The sequence below is a fragment of the Pseudopipra pipra genome, chromosome 1 (assembly GCF_036250125.1).
Source record: "Pseudopipra pipra isolate bDixPip1 chromosome 1, bDixPip1.hap1, whole genome shotgun sequence".
Lineage (NCBI taxonomy): Eukaryota > Metazoa > Chordata > Aves > Passeriformes > Pipridae > Pseudopipra > Pseudopipra pipra.
In genome coordinates, this window is record NC_087549.1 from 118424044 (window position 1) to 118439857 (window position 15814).

At 33.8% G+C, this 15814-nt stretch overlaps 1 protein-coding gene across 2 annotated transcripts in view; it reads right to left on the reverse strand.

Annotated features, from left to right (window-relative positions):
- The window catches only part of KCNH8 (potassium voltage-gated channel subfamily H member 8), a 176080-nt gene that overhangs the window by 81747 nt on the left and 78519 nt on the right, over nt 1–15814 (reverse strand). For both annotated transcript variants that reach the window (XM_064673240.1, XM_064673231.1), the window contains exons 4-5: nt 10970–11097; nt 8042–8282 (exon numbers count right to left, since the gene is read on the reverse strand). In XM_064673240.1, coding sequence (XP_064529310.1) covers nt 8042–8282; nt 10970–11097 — 369 coding nt within the window. The remainder of the gene's footprint in view (nt 1–8041; nt 8283–10969; nt 11098–15814) is intronic.

Genomic DNA, 15814 nt, shown 5'->3' on the forward strand with positions numbered 1-15814 from the left:
AACTCCATTTGGCTTGTGTGGACACTCACAGGGCTTGGGAAACTCATTTTAGAGGTACATTGCATCTCCATTGAAATAAGCTATTTTTTAGAAGTCCTGTGGATTTAGCTGGATGACTAGAATTCAAATGAACAATAGAAACATTAAAAGCTACAAATTCTTAAAATCTTCAGCACAAGGATATAACATGGTATCATGTAATATGATGGACTTCTGAAAAAAAACTTCTGCTGGTGTGGAATGACTATAATTCATAGGCTTTGTTCTGTTAAAGTCACCATTGAATGCACTGAACTGTTTTACCAGTCAAATTTCTCCAGTGAGAAGAGTTTATTTACCATGTGACACCAAGTTGCTCGTCATCGTATAGCACATGAGAAGTGGCACAGTCCCTGTCCTAAGGCAGTGCTATGACATATGTTCTCAGGCTTGATTTATTACTGTTTGAAAAATAAAAACTTTTTTATTGATTTTAATGGAGGAAGATCTAGAGGTATGATGGATCATAGCAGAACTGATTCCCAAAATCTATCTGTAACTGGCAGACTGCTTTGCTCTTCCTTACTGTCTGTTCTTACAGTGGAAAGTAATGGGATGTTGATGTCATATTCAAGTGGAAATACTGTTTTGCTTGGGTAAATTATCCATTAATATAAAAAAACTGAAATCTGAAGGGATTAGTGGTTTAAATGGCTACAGTTATAACAAAAGTCACTCCTTCCAGGGGTCAGTGTTAATGCACTAACATGGTATGTTCCATCAAACACTATACTTAGGTTGCTGTGCCCATTAATGTGGACAAGAATGACCAGCATACCAATGTTAAAAAAAGGGGGATTATTTTTAACTCTGTACTGTACTGAGAGCCCATTAATTCAAATCATGAAACTGAACAAAAGATCAGAAACCTAAAAAAAAACAAAAATCCACATTCTTTTACAAGCTTCCTTCATTTTTAGCCTTTGGGGTTCTCCTTTCAAGTTACTTTCCTTAGCTATGAGGGTGTTAAACTGAGATTAGCTAATCTCAGTTCCAGTAGCTGGTACACCAGAAAAGCATTACATATCATGACCTTTGTAGTAACATACCAGACACTGGGAAATTCTTATTTCTTGTAAACTATGCTCTGCCTTTTGAAAATAGACTCAACCCCTGAACATATTGAATAGTTAAATATATTATATTGACTTTTCTACAAAGATACAGACTTTGGAATCTTGAAAGAAAATCAAAGAGTTAAAAATATTTCTGAAAAATGAACTGCTCACTCTGTCTTGAAAAGAAACTAGTATTTGTGACTGCAGAAGTGTGAAAGTTTCTACATGAGTAACTTTCTTAATAGAACCTGCAGAAATATGGCAGAAAAAAGCAATTACAAAGACTGAAGAAACATCAGTCATATGACTTAACTTTTCACTAAATTCAATGTGTGTGAAGCAAACTGTTGGGAATGTCATGAACACAATTGACACAAATATTGAGAAAACAATGCAAAGATCAAACAAGTAAAACATTCAGTGAGCAGGGGGATAACTGCTTCATGCACTTAAAATTTTTGACCAGTTCCAAGGGGGAAACCTGAAATATTTTTTTCAGAACTTACCTCATGCAGTTTGACAACATTTCACATAGACGTTATCCCTAAATCATTAAATAAAAGAAAGGGAAAAAAGACCACATGCAAACTCACAAAAAATTATAGTAAACTATTAAGTATCTAATAATTTCCTTGGAAATTACCTAGATCATTAAGTAAAAGATTTAATCTTATTGAAAAATATGAAAAATATAGTTTTGTTTTACCACTGCGTTATAGGATAGTAAATGTAAATACAAACTTTCTCTGATTGTAGCTACAATGCAGGTCAGTCATACTCTGTATAGGAGGGTGGTTTTAATTTTGCATACCTGCTGAAAGGAAACATAGCACAGTGGAAACTACATAAAAACTACTACTAATAGCATTTCTGAATGTGTAGATGGACTATAGGTGAAGCAAATCATTTGTCACACTGACTTTTTTTTTTTTTTTTACTGTAGCACCACAGCTTAGAGAAAAAAGATGCAGAGTCAGCCCTTAAGTTGCTCTTAGCACTCTTAAGTGCTCAGAAAGTCTATATCACAAGTCTCATTGCAAAATAGGAAGAAGGATAGAAAAATAATATGCCTGACAAGATTCGTTTAGGAGAGCTGAGAAGTGGAACAGTGATTGTATTTGCCAGAAGCACAGAGGCCACCAGCTGCCTACCAATCTCTCCCCAGAACATTAAAAAATTACACATGGAAATGCTGCATATTTCAACTTGTATTTATTAATAGAAGTTGAAATATAAGATGACAGTTGCTCCTGTCATGTTACATGTGTTTTTTAAACGGCCTTTATCCTGCATAATCTGCTTGTTTTCTTTTAGATATTACTTCACAAAATCAGATTTTGGAATGCAGCCTGTGCAAGTACTTCTTGGATTTTACCTTTAATTTTGATGGTATTTGGCACGATACATAAGGATCACTTCCTGTAAGCAGTTCAAAAGCAGTTTACATCAATGTCATTCATTCTGGCCTCAGGAGTTCTCAGATGAGCACTTTTCTTGGCTTAACCGTAACGAATCTCCCCACTTCAGGGGTAGTAAGTGACATTTTGGAGTAGTGATTTCTTAAATCTTTGGTTAGATCTACAAGCAGACATTTTTCCATTCTATGAGTAGCTGGCTACTGATGTTTAACAATGACATCAAACTTCTGCAAACGAAGAGAAGGAGTCAGCAGAGCCAATACAAGTAAAATTTGCAGGGTACCTCCATTATCATAATATTTATCTGCATCTATCTGAAGATACAGAAACGTTTTCATGAAATAATCACTTCTTATGTCTTATACTTGTCTCCTTTATGCCAGGTGGATGTTTTTGTGCATGGAAACAGCATCTAGTATGCAGACAAGCATCTGTTCTCGCACAAGGTGTGCAAGGAAGCGTATTGGAAAAATGTCTAACATGATTGTGGTCTTGCCTATCTCAGTTTGATGCTTTGAGTGAGAATCTTTAGGAAATTTATTACTGTTTTTCAGCATAAATATTTTTTACTGTTTGTTCATGTTACTATGTAATCCATAGACCACGGACATTTCATTATGACCTTCCCTCTCAAATACTAGGTATATCAACAATGTCAGTCTGTTTTCAAGTTTTCTTCATATGCTTTCACAGATGAGACCATTTGTTGCTCAGAAATAAATTCCCAGAGATAATTTCAAACCAATCCCTTGGTGTTTACCTGAATTTTAGCATACTATGGCCTGAAAGCACACTTTCTTAAACATGGTTCAAAACACTTCCAAAATGCACAAGTTCTTTTAGATATGAGGTTCCCTAGACACAGATTTGGTCTTACATGACCTTCTGTGCACTGGCAAAGATAGGAAATTGTAATTATTATAATAACAATAAACAAGATGAGAGAAAAAAGAAAGCAAACCTTCAAATTTAACGCAATCTAATGAAATCTATAGCATTTAATACTTCCTCATCTTTTTCCAACAAATTTCATTCAAAATATGTTATTTCTAGTACAGTAATATGCACACTTAAATGATTGTGTAAATCATCAGTGATGGTATGAATCTCTACTGGGTTTATGCCATATTTTTAAATCTCTACATATTAAACATCTAAGACTTAAGGACTTCATATGATTTAAAACAGTTTTTGAATGATTTTGAGTCATTTACATTTGTGATAAGATAATTAAAGGGCCCACAAGTCTCTTTAATCTACAGTATCATGCTGCACAAATCCAAGTTTCAGGGCTTCAAAACATACTGCTTTAAAAAAACCCAGAAATTTCTGCTAAAACACTTTGTTAAATAGCATTTAACTAGAGAGAGAAATACACATACAAACAGAAGAAATCTTAGTAATCATGATCAGTTTTCTCTCTTGAAAGTGCAAGCCATAGATAAAGTCTTCAGGTGAGAGTATGTGCGCAGAGAGTGTAGAAAGGGATGGGTATGTGCTTTTTTTTCCACAGGCAGCAAATTAGTACATTTTAGAAAATCACTTAAAATAATCTTGCCAGTGTGTTTACAAAAAGTCTAATTTTACAGCTATAATTAATATCCAGTGTTTGTCTTATACTAAAAACTAGATGATCCACAAAGAGAAAACTGAGCACTTCTCTCTGTTGTTGCTCCTGGCCACCTTAGAATACAAAAAGACACCTTTGACCTTATTCATCAAATAATGCATTACCATTAGCCTGAAAGCCTATAGATATTTTTGCTGAACTACGGCATTGATCTCAACTCCTGTTGAAGGCATCCTATTCAAATAATCCTGTGAGTGAGCAATAAAGTATTGATAATTTTTTAGGCATTGTTACTTTCTACAATTAAGATGTTCAACAATGTTTTAAAAATGCAAAACAGATAGAGAAAGACAATATATGAAAACTGGAATGAAACTGTTGCAGAAATAAAAACACCACACTGGATAGTTATGTAAGAGTAATAGTTATGCAATCAGGAGATTGTAACTAATTAAATGGAATGAACTTGGTGAGAGATTCTCCCATCTTTTTTCTCCAGAAGACAGAAAAATTTACAAATATTGTTGAAAATTAACCAAGATCCATTATGCTTCTTAGAAATACCAAAACTTTAGGCTCCAGACATACCTATCCACAAATGAAGGACGCAGCTACTGCATACGCAAATACAGGGCCATAAACTTCTAAGCAAATAGTGCAATAAAGCAGGTAATATCCCTCACTACCTGAAACATTTCTTAAGATAATTATTTTTGTGTTTGTTTAAATACATTATTGCTAAAAAAGTTTTCTCTGCACCTATTTATGATTTTTGAATACATGAAACAGATAAAAATCTATAAAACTAAACTCTATCTTTGGTTAGAGGAAACAAAAGATTTATTTACAGGGGGATGTTAGAGAACATTTGCATACATTACAAAGAATAACAGATGTGAAAGTACACTCAAACATCACATCACACAAGTTATCAAAGCACTACCATATATAGGAAAGATCAAGTGCAAAATTTAACTTAATTTGAGAAGACTTAATTGTGTTTCCCCTTCAACCTCTCCCCCAAAAGCATCAAAAAATGGGTTGTTATTATAATTTTTTATCTTTTGGCTATGTGTTAGAGAACTTTAAAGGCTAAAGCAGTTAAACCTTTAACTAGATCTACTCTTTTCTCATAAATAATTTAATTCATATCAACACTCTAACTTGTAAGCAACCCAAGTAAGGACAACACTTCTGTACGCAGTATTTTTATCATGCTTAAGCACAGGCTGACACACATGGTCAGTCTTGGATAAGACTGAAAGATTTTTTAGCCACTAAACTTATTCAAACTCTTCTGCCTAAAGGAAACCCTTAGCATCTACCCTGTTATGTTGCCTGAACTTATGTACAGACAATACCTCTACCCCTTATTATTATGTTTTTTATTGTCATGTCTTCATGCCCTTGGATAACACAGCTAAAAAACAAAGACCATGTCAAGTCCAAATAAATGTTCATGTTTATAAAAGGAGTATTACTCTATGTGCTGCGAAATCTAAATAAAATCAAAGAAGATAAACTCTATTTCTCCAATCCATGACTACTGTTGTGATACCTCAATCCATGATTACAGAGCTGTAATACAACTGAAGACCCTATCTCAGATAGATCTTCCCACTGACTTTCTGAGGCAGCAGCATAAGAAGAATTTTACTCAGCGTTCCTCACTGACTTTTCTCAGAGCACGTAGATCATCCATCAAAGATGTGCTTGTTGGAGCCACAGTGCAACAAATGCCCTGAAACTTATACTGAAATTTAAGTATGCTGTCAATCTTTCTACTTTCAATATAGTTACACATGTTCTGAGACATATTAATTCAACATTTTATTGGACAAGGTACTATGGGGAGATTATTATAAACACATTATTTTCTTTAAATTCACTGCAGAGATTTAAATGCAGTATGAGAATGTCTTGAAAATTCTCCATAAACCTTTCCTCAGAGCTACAGATTTTAAAACAGGTAATAACTTTAGAAACAATGATTCTGGAGAAAATTGAGCCATTATTCAAACTGTGGGGGAGGAATATTGATATGCTACAGTACAGTGCTTGTGGTTACCAGCAACATGATTAGGAAGAGTCTTTTCTTGTACTTCATACACATTTCTTTGAAGGTGTTTAGTTACAGACATGGTTTAATTTCCTGGATGATAGACCTAAAAGTCTCATAGGAAAATAGGAAGTAAAATTTCAGAAAATCTTTTTTATTTTATTTTTCTTACCCAGCTACTCTATTATCATTGCTTTTGAGTTACTAATATAAAGACTCCATATTTCTGTAACCAGAAAAGTAACACTGAGCAGTACACCGTCATGCTTCGAATGAATACTACACTATATAAATCAATTAGATACAGATTATACTCTTCTGTATTTATATTCAAATAAACACACTTATAACACAAACCAGTTATCTACACTGATGTAGGATGAAGGTTACAACCATTATTAAAATATCGTAACTTTGAGTCTACTTTTTTTATAGTGTTGCCCAGTCAGGTACATCAAGTGGAATTATTTATTTTGTATTCTTTAAAATGGAACATAGATTAATTTATGATTGACTAGACTCATAACCTCGTTCTTTTTATGTAAGACAAAAGATGATCCTTGATGATCTGCATTGCACAATGTAAGTTTCTTACTGCAGTGCTTGAGTATCTTTGAATGTGAATTGTTTGCATTAACATGAGAGCACCAAGATCTAATAGTGATCTAAAAAAGGAAAATTAGATCGTAAATATAATGAAAAAACAATGACCAAAGGAGGAAACAAATATTTATCCATCATAACATCTGATTCTTCCATCAATCACATTGCCTACTAGTCTTACTCTTCTACAGTAAAGCTGACAGAAATGAACAAACTTTTCAAAATTTTCACAAGAAAATCTTCTGTTAAACTAAAGACATCTGGAGTTACTGTTTAGTGTTTATGATGTTTCAGTTTTCTTTATTTTCCTAGAGAAGATAATAACATTGCTTTTAATGCTTAAGCTAAGCTGCATTTTTTCATGAAAAAAATAGAGAAAAGTGGAAAAGAAGGTTCTAATCTGAGATTGATTTTATTCTTTTGTTAATTTTCTTTCTCTTTCAGAACCCATCCAAAGCCTTTTCATATTCAAGAAAGACATACTCAACTTGGCTTATTTCTTAAAAATAATAGCTTCTCCACCTGCCTATTATCAACAGATCTGAGTTATGGTTTGTCAGTGTGACAGCAATGAGTGGTATTATAACAGTAAAAACTTGGGGAAAAGTCTGTTTGACTCTATTCAGAAATTCTTTTCCATATTCAGAAAGAAATTGAAAAAAAGATAATACAAAAAAAAATCTTGGCTACAAAGTCACTATTAGATATGACCTTGTTTCTTTTTAATTCTTTTAAGATATAAGAATTAAATCCATCATGGAAATAAAAAGTTTAGAGAATGGACCACATGACAAACTCCAACTTCTTAAATTCTAACCCTGTTGTCAGTATAGCTTACTGATACTGTACATTTGCATTATTATATTATGGGTTTTAATTTATGTCATTAGTTTTTAAAATCTACTCATCTTCAGCTTGTGCTCCAGGGCTCTTCTAAGTATCTGTGAAAAATAATCTTAAAAAAAAAAAAGTACATTATGGGCAAAACTGTAGTGATTTCAGGGCACACCCCTATATTGGGAAGGTTTAGGCATCGACAGTGTGAAACAAGGGTCTTCAATCTTCCTTGAGATCAAAGGTCTCTTTAGAGTTACAGCCAATTTAGAGGAAAAAAAAAAGAAAAAGGAAAAAAAAAGTGATCTAAAGTTCAGAAAAAAATATCAAGCTATACAGCTAAAATTGATTTTCTTCAAAGTCAGGAAAGTGGTGATTATTTCCTTTTCTAAATTATATATCCCGTGAAAACCCTAAACGTCAAAACAGAGACCACAAACAAATCCCAAACATATCTTACCGATGATAAAGAGAATTTCCACTGCAATGTCACTGACAGTTGTGCTTCGAGTTGTAGACAGCTCATCATGGCCAATAAAGGAAACATTGTAAGGTACAGTTACAGCAACATAAAACGTTGCCAGTAAAATCAGCCAGTCCCAGCCAGCTTTAAAAGTGCTAAAATGCAAAAGTATGAATTTGGATTTTTTTGCATCTGAGACTTTGTATTCTGGAAATGCTGGTTTATCTACAAAAACATTCTGAAAAAGAAAGAAAAAAATTAAATGAGACAAACCAATAATTTGATCACACAGAAGCATTTCTTCCAATGCAGTCATTAGGTGTGTTTGGTTTTTTGGTTTTGGTTTTTTTTTTACAAAAGCATAATGAAATATAACATACTCATATGCAGGCAAGAACTAATGCTATTTTTTTTCTTCCTAATGTAGTCCTCACACTTATTTAGACAGATGGTTCTGTTCATGGAATAACTTTTGTGAATGTTGGACAGAAAGAGGATTAATGAGGTACAGATTAAAGAGAATGAAGAGGGGACTGAATCTGGCAAACTATTTCTTCCACTGTTGGATTAATTCTGACTGAAGAACAATGTTATTTCTTTAGTCAGATAGGTTAGAACTTCGTATGTGCAAGGACGTAGTATTGCAAATAGAAACATATAGAAAGGAATAGGTGGTACTGAAGATAAAACATCCTTCCTATACATATTTTAGAGCTGTGAGCAGGTTTTTTCAGACTAGCTTTAGCTTCGTTCCATGGGCTAAACAGCTCCAGTACTTGGAGCACCTGTCCTGATTTAGTTTCATCTATGGCAATCCAGTTCATGTGAACCAAATCAGTAGGAATAACTTTTTTATTCTCTTTAAAATTGCACTCCTGATGTAAACCAATATGCTAAGGTAGATCCACCATAAATAACTCCAGAACTGACTACCTTCAACGTTAGACTATACCTATCTTTGTCTTGAGTCTTTGTCTAACTAGCTATGTTTTCTGCAACCAAGACTTCAGTGTTAAGCATCAGCTTTAGAAATTCTTAGCTTTCATCTTTCACAGTTTTAACAAAAACATCTACTCTCCCGAAAAGCAGCATGTGGGACATGAACCGTCATGTATTACTTACTAACAAAATTCTGCTCACTGTTACTGTGCTCCTGGTTAGTGCTGTTCCAGTAACAGAGCCTCAAAAACAGTCTTGTGTATTTAGCAAGCTAAAATTACTTCTGATCTTGAAGTTATTCAACATGAAAATAAAATTACAAAACCTGCATGACTGTGGACTTAACTACATTTGCCTTGTCACAGCCTTTCTCTTTGTGTGTTTCCTTTGAAATACTGATGTCATTGCCTTCCCTACTCTTGGTTCTCATTCATGAATCAAAGTGGCTGAATTCTCACCATTGTTAGCTTCAGCTCATTTTTAATCACAGAAAAGAAAATATTCCCCTTATTATTTCCAATCCATAGCTAAAAAATCAATATACTAAAGGTAGTAAATTAGTCTCAGAATAAATGTTTTAAATGGTACAATAACATCTGCGCTAGGATTTTGACAGCACAGGTAAGTCACCAAAAGCTATTTAAAAGTCATGTTCCTAAAAAATATTATCGTATTACTATGCAATGAAAATGTCCCTGGAAGATCTGTTCATATTTTGGCAGGTATTTTTATTATTAAACTTTTTCAACATTAAACATTTTTAGCTCTTTTTTAACATTTTTCAACATTTAATATTTATATTCAGTGGAAGTGACTGTATGCCCTATGAGATATATTCCAGTTGTGTATTTTCATGTCTTTAATCTATACCAAGTTTTTTCTGCTTTTATTTCTAATGTAATAATATTTAGGAGGATGTAGCTGCACTGCTGTTTAATTTTGGTAACCAATAAAAGGAACATGCCCGGTGGCAGATCATCTTTCAGAGTGTTCATGTTCTATATCTGTTGGTTATTTTTTCCATTGTCTGTCTTTCATCCTCCCCTACTCATTAAAAAAAAAAAAAGAACAAAACAAGACCATTTTCTTGTTTCTCTGTCGAAGATTTTAGCTTTTTTAAGCTAATGATATACAAACAAGAGACTAACTACTGTTTTGAGATTTTAAGAAAAACTGGTTTTGCTACCCCTGCTTCTAAAAACTATATGTTGGAACGGGCTCTCTAATATTATTTTAGCAAATTTTTATGTGAACATACTGATTTCATATGTATCTCTATCTTCCCTCTGCATTAACTTTTCTCCTGAGACATAGTTCCATAGAGCAGGAGAGTTATTTTTTCTCATGAGCATTTCCTTAGAAGTCTTTCTGTTGCTATATTGTTGGCTTTGTCTATTGTTTGATTTGGTGTTAGCAACATTCATAGGATGTTTTGTGAATTTATTAGTTATAGTTACTGGGGGAACACAGAAGTAATTTAAAGAAAGAAATATTACTACTTCTGCTAGGAAATGAAAAGATGAATATACTCAGCACAAAATTGGAGAAATTAGCATCAAAATGACATGTGACCTTTTGGAGCTTAATCACATGGAGATTTTCAGCTACAGCAATACCTTGAATTTCTTCATTATCTTTTCAGCAAATAGTAATAAATGAAATGAAGTTATTGGGATGATAAGGCAAATTGGAACCTAAAATTAAGTTCTGAGAAACTTTATAATGTGGCTTTCCTGGCATTAAGTAAATATCCGTTTACAGTATGACTAAATGCAGTCTTGCTGTATGGTAACAAATACCATAGTAGGCAGAACTGCACTTAAGTGAAATGCATTCTAATCCTTTTGCCACTGTAAAATTATGGCTCAGATATTTCTCAGGTACTCAGTGACCTTTTGCAGTCCTTTTAAATGCTTGGGGTTTTTTTTAAGACAGTGAAAAGAGTACATTTTGGAAAAAAAAATACAAGAGAAGAAGTACACATACATTATTAATTTTTAATTTGTTCTTCTCTCTTCTTTGTAGATGTCCAGAGATATGATAAAGGACAGCTCTACTCCTTCTGCGCGCTGACTCAAAATGCGACCCCGCTCTTCCTCTTCCTTTCCATTTTTCTGCAGAACAAAAGTGAAAGTTCATTAAAGATCAGGAAATAGCACTTTAAGCTTTGGGACCTGAACTACTGACATTTCAGACACTGGTAGAAATGTAAATATTACACACACTTTTTCTTTTGCTTAATCTTTTGCAGTAAAGAGACAAAAATGCCCTCTCCTGAAGGGCAAATAAAAATCACTCTGAAGTTTTAATTGCCAAATGCCTTCACACAACTCAGAAGCAATTAATTACAACATATGATTTCATAGATAAGATAAAGGTACTCTCTACTGCATCAGAAAGTAGTGATTACTGACCAGAGGGAAGCATAACCACTTAAAATATCCTTAAGGTGGTCCTACTCTCTTATTTCAGGGAAAGAAAAAAAAAATCTCATGGTATACTTCTTAAAAACGAAGAGTCTGACTTGTACTAGGCTCCCATTATGTCAGAATATGCTAATTTGTAAGGTTGCTCACTAGTAATAACGAATTCTTACATTCACGCATTTAGATTTCTTTTCCCACCACATGGTCACTGGCAAAATCACTTGTCACATTCCTTGGTGACATGAAACCCATTAAGAGTAAAGACTGAATATTATTTTGGAAAGCTTTGTGGTTTTTACCTCTATTCAGATGTCTGTAATTGTCAATCATGGGAACAAATTTTGTTCTTGTTTATAAAGCAGTAAATTCAAAGTAACTCCAGTGACTCTGATGGAATTACAGTGAATTGATGCCAGAGTAAATGAAAGTAGACATTTTGTGATGTGTCAGGATTAGGAAAAAAGAAATTATGGGAATAAAGGAAAAAGCCGTCTGTCAAGGAGGTTTAATTAAAGTTAATTCAATGCATACAAATTAAGGGGAAAAATTAACAATACACAAAACTAATTAGGAGAGACAGAAATTAACAACAAGCAAAATAGCTACATTTGAAACCTGCCTAGAAAAGCAAGAAAGACTTGTATTATAGAAGATTGATATATTTTTGGCTTAACAACACAAAACCATACATAACAAAAAGTGTAGGAAGATAAACTTTCCAAACTTCTCAGTGAAGAATATTGCATGTAATTCATGCAAGAGCACACTCTAGTTCAGGATTTTTTTACATGTCAGTAAGAAGAAGGGGGGAAACAAGACAAAGAAGAAAAAAAAATAAGAAAAAAACTTTTGCATTGTAAAGCCAAATAACTACTCAAAAGTTGAAGGAGGTAGATGGAGAAGCCTCATACTTTTCCATCTCCAACACATACAGGTATCAGTTACAATGAAGAAAGATAGAACAAAAAGCACTATTTCAGAAAAGATCAGCTAAATTAATGTTGGTTTAAAAAAAATAAATCTCTCAATCATCAAACTATTTAAAACTCAAGCTAAATTTTAAACATTCTTAAATTCTGGGTAAGAATAAAGTGCTTACCAGCTTCTCTGAGCAAAAAGGAATGTAAGTCTATTGAATTGAGTCTGCGCTGTAGTATTGGTCAAAATAGTAGTCTGGTTTTGTCATATGACTTTGAAATTCTCTTTAAAACTATTTACAGGCCTCTCTTTTTTCCCTTTCTCAAACTCATGTGCCTTTTAAAATATATTTTTTAAATATGTCCTTTCAGTAGCTCCTTTTTACAGGATAATATACAACTTTCAAGATATGGATACACAATTGCCTGATACAATAGTGTAATAATCCCCTCAGGTTTTTTTCTTAAAAACTCCTAATCTCAAATGTTCCTTTTTCTCACATGCTGAGCACATAGTTGAAAGCTGTCCATAATTCCACCTCTTTCCAGAAAGGCGATGGAGACAGTCAATGCCATGAGATTACAGAGATAGACAATGTACACATATTAAGTTAGTTTCTTTTTCTTCCATATATTTATCGACAGAGATTTTTCATTTTCTATGCACTTTTTAAATGAGAACAGGTTCCTTATAAGATTTGAAATTTTATATGCCAGCAGCCTGATAACATTTGCCTTTAGACAGATTCTGCCTCTTCTACCCAGGTTTAGCATTCCAGCAACTGAGAATGCTATACTCATTAAGCCACTCAGGTTGGGAGGCTTGATATGGCACTTAGAATCATACCAGCTGCATATTTTCAGAGCAAGTGACTTCCATCACATGCTGATTCCTCTATTTGCAAAGGATTAATACTACCTCTCTGCTAGAATTGGAAGTCACTCAACTCCTAGAGACAGAAAAGCACGGATAAATAAGGAAAATGTTATGTTCATTATGAAGTAATAATATTTTTCCTTCTAAACAAAAATGGTAAAGATTTTGTATGGTTGAGAGTAGCAGTGAAAAAAATATGGGTTTCTCATGAAGGTAAGATGCCATCAGAGCACGTATTAATAGCTTATAACATAAAACAGGGAATGATATTGGTGAATTCTCCTGCTTTCTGATCTTCCCAGTGCCTTTAGGAAAAAAAACAATCCTGATCCTAGTAAATTACATTGTTCACCAGGTGTGACTTTGCATGTGTGTGATTATTTTCTATAATCTACCTTCTTTTCCTGTCACACTCATACTCCTGTCATACTCTGAATGAGACAGTTCATTTTTCATAAACACCCATCTGTTTCTCTCTGGTTTTTAAAAAGTTTAGGTACCTGACAGACTTGCATTTTTTTTCCATGGCTGATCTTAGCAAAACGATACAAAAGTAAACACAACCATAAGCAGAAAGGCACTTTAATACAGCTGGTTTATTTTTGCCCTGTGCTTAAAATCAAAAAGAGTTCTCATCTCCCCAAATACTGTGAGAAATCTTGTCCTAAAAAAAAAAATCTTAGATTTTGGGCTCTATTTCCTGGTGCTTCCATATACCCCTTCCTGTATGATGGTAATACACTCGTCAAAATAGCTCTTAAAAAGAATGCTTTGCAATTTAGTCTTATCTCCCCTTTACTTTGATCAAAAAAGTGGTTATACATCTTTTAACTCTTATTGTGTTCTTCTGGTTGTTTTTCTTTCAAATGAGATTAGGTATAGTACCACAACCATCACACATGACAATCTCAGAAGTCTTTTGTAAGACAAGAAACTAACACAGCATCTCTTTGCTAAGCTTACCATTAGTCTCCTCAGAGCTTAAGGCTTCTCACAATCTTGTAAGGCATAGTTGCAGTTAAAAAAAAAAAGCACAATCAGACACAAATGCCCTTGTAACTGTTGTCTTTTCTGCTATGTATTTAAAAGAACATGAGGATTCAATCATCCACTTATAGTGGAGGCATAACTCTTTTCTTGTCCTTTGGGAAAAAAAAACTACTTCTTAGGTAGTACTTCAATTTAGTACTGACTAAATTGAAACCAAATGTATGCCTGCTCCTCTTCAAAGCATTTAATAAAATAATAGAAAAATTTAGATTGGAAAATACCTCTAAGATCATCAAGTTCAACCACTAATCCAGCACTGCCAATTCCACCAGTAACCCATATCCCTAAGTGCCACATAGACACATCTTTCATACACCTTCAGGGGTGGTGATTCAAATACTTCCTGGGCAGCCTGTTTCAATGCTTGATAACACTTTTGGTGAAAAAATTTTTCCTAAAATCAGAATAGTCAGAACCTTGGTATTTTTTCCTCATTTGTCACACTATTAATTTGTATCCCTTCAAAAGAATTGCCTTCACTTTTTTCTCCCTCATGACTTTCTTCATTGTTAAAAGGTGTCCAGATAGGGACAGACTTGAAGAAATCCATGATGCTGCTCCATGCACACAGTGGAGCCCCGTGAAAAAGCACAGTAACAGATTAACACTGTGACTTCTTACCACTGGTGGTACTCTTCCCCCCTCAAAATGCAGAGGGACTGGTACATTCACGTACTTATGTGATCTCTCCTACTGCTGTATTCTGAAATCAGGCAGGGAAATAAATCTCCCCCATCACTTTTCCTGTGTATATCTCTAGGCTGTCACAACGACTCAGCCAAATCACAAAGAAATGTTTTTAGCTGAGATATTTTACAAGTAGTGAAATGTTTCTTTTTGAACCTGGGTTCAACAAATGATTTATTAAAGAATTTTTACATCATTTATTCATCTTACAACTCTACGTATAAAACGCTTCCTGTGAGAAGTGCAACCAAGAAGTTTTTGTCCTTTTAATACATGTCTTGAGAAACCCTCATCACTTGCATCACAAGGTAAGAAAATCAGCAGAAAGTCTGATCTTTGCAAAGACCCCCATGAATAACCCATGTGCAACAAAAATAAATATAATAATGTCTACAGGAAACACAATGGTACTAAATCATATCTAGCATCATTAACACAAAACGTATTTCATAGGTGGTCTTAAAAAAAAACCAAACCACCAAGGAAATTCTGAAGGTGGCAATTGGGTAAAGCAATTCTGAATTCTGAAAAAAACCTTTGAAAACAGATTGTATGGAAGGGTGGCATGAATTTTTTCTAGGCTTTTAAAAATCTTTAGCAAATTTTCAGTTATTATTTGGTAGGGGACAGCACATGAGCAGTTGTCATTGAAGAGAAAACTGATAAAAGCCTGCTTTGGTATTAATAACAGAATAAAAGCACTACCATGGGCAATGGGCTGCAGGAGTTCTGTTGGTTGTATGACCCATTCTTTCTGTAAACAGTAACCAAATATTCACATAACTGTAAGCTGCATGGTGGATCTAGGTGAACTTCTAGCTGCTTTTTTTATTCGTTTAACTGATTAAGTGATTCAATAAAAAGATGTACTTAA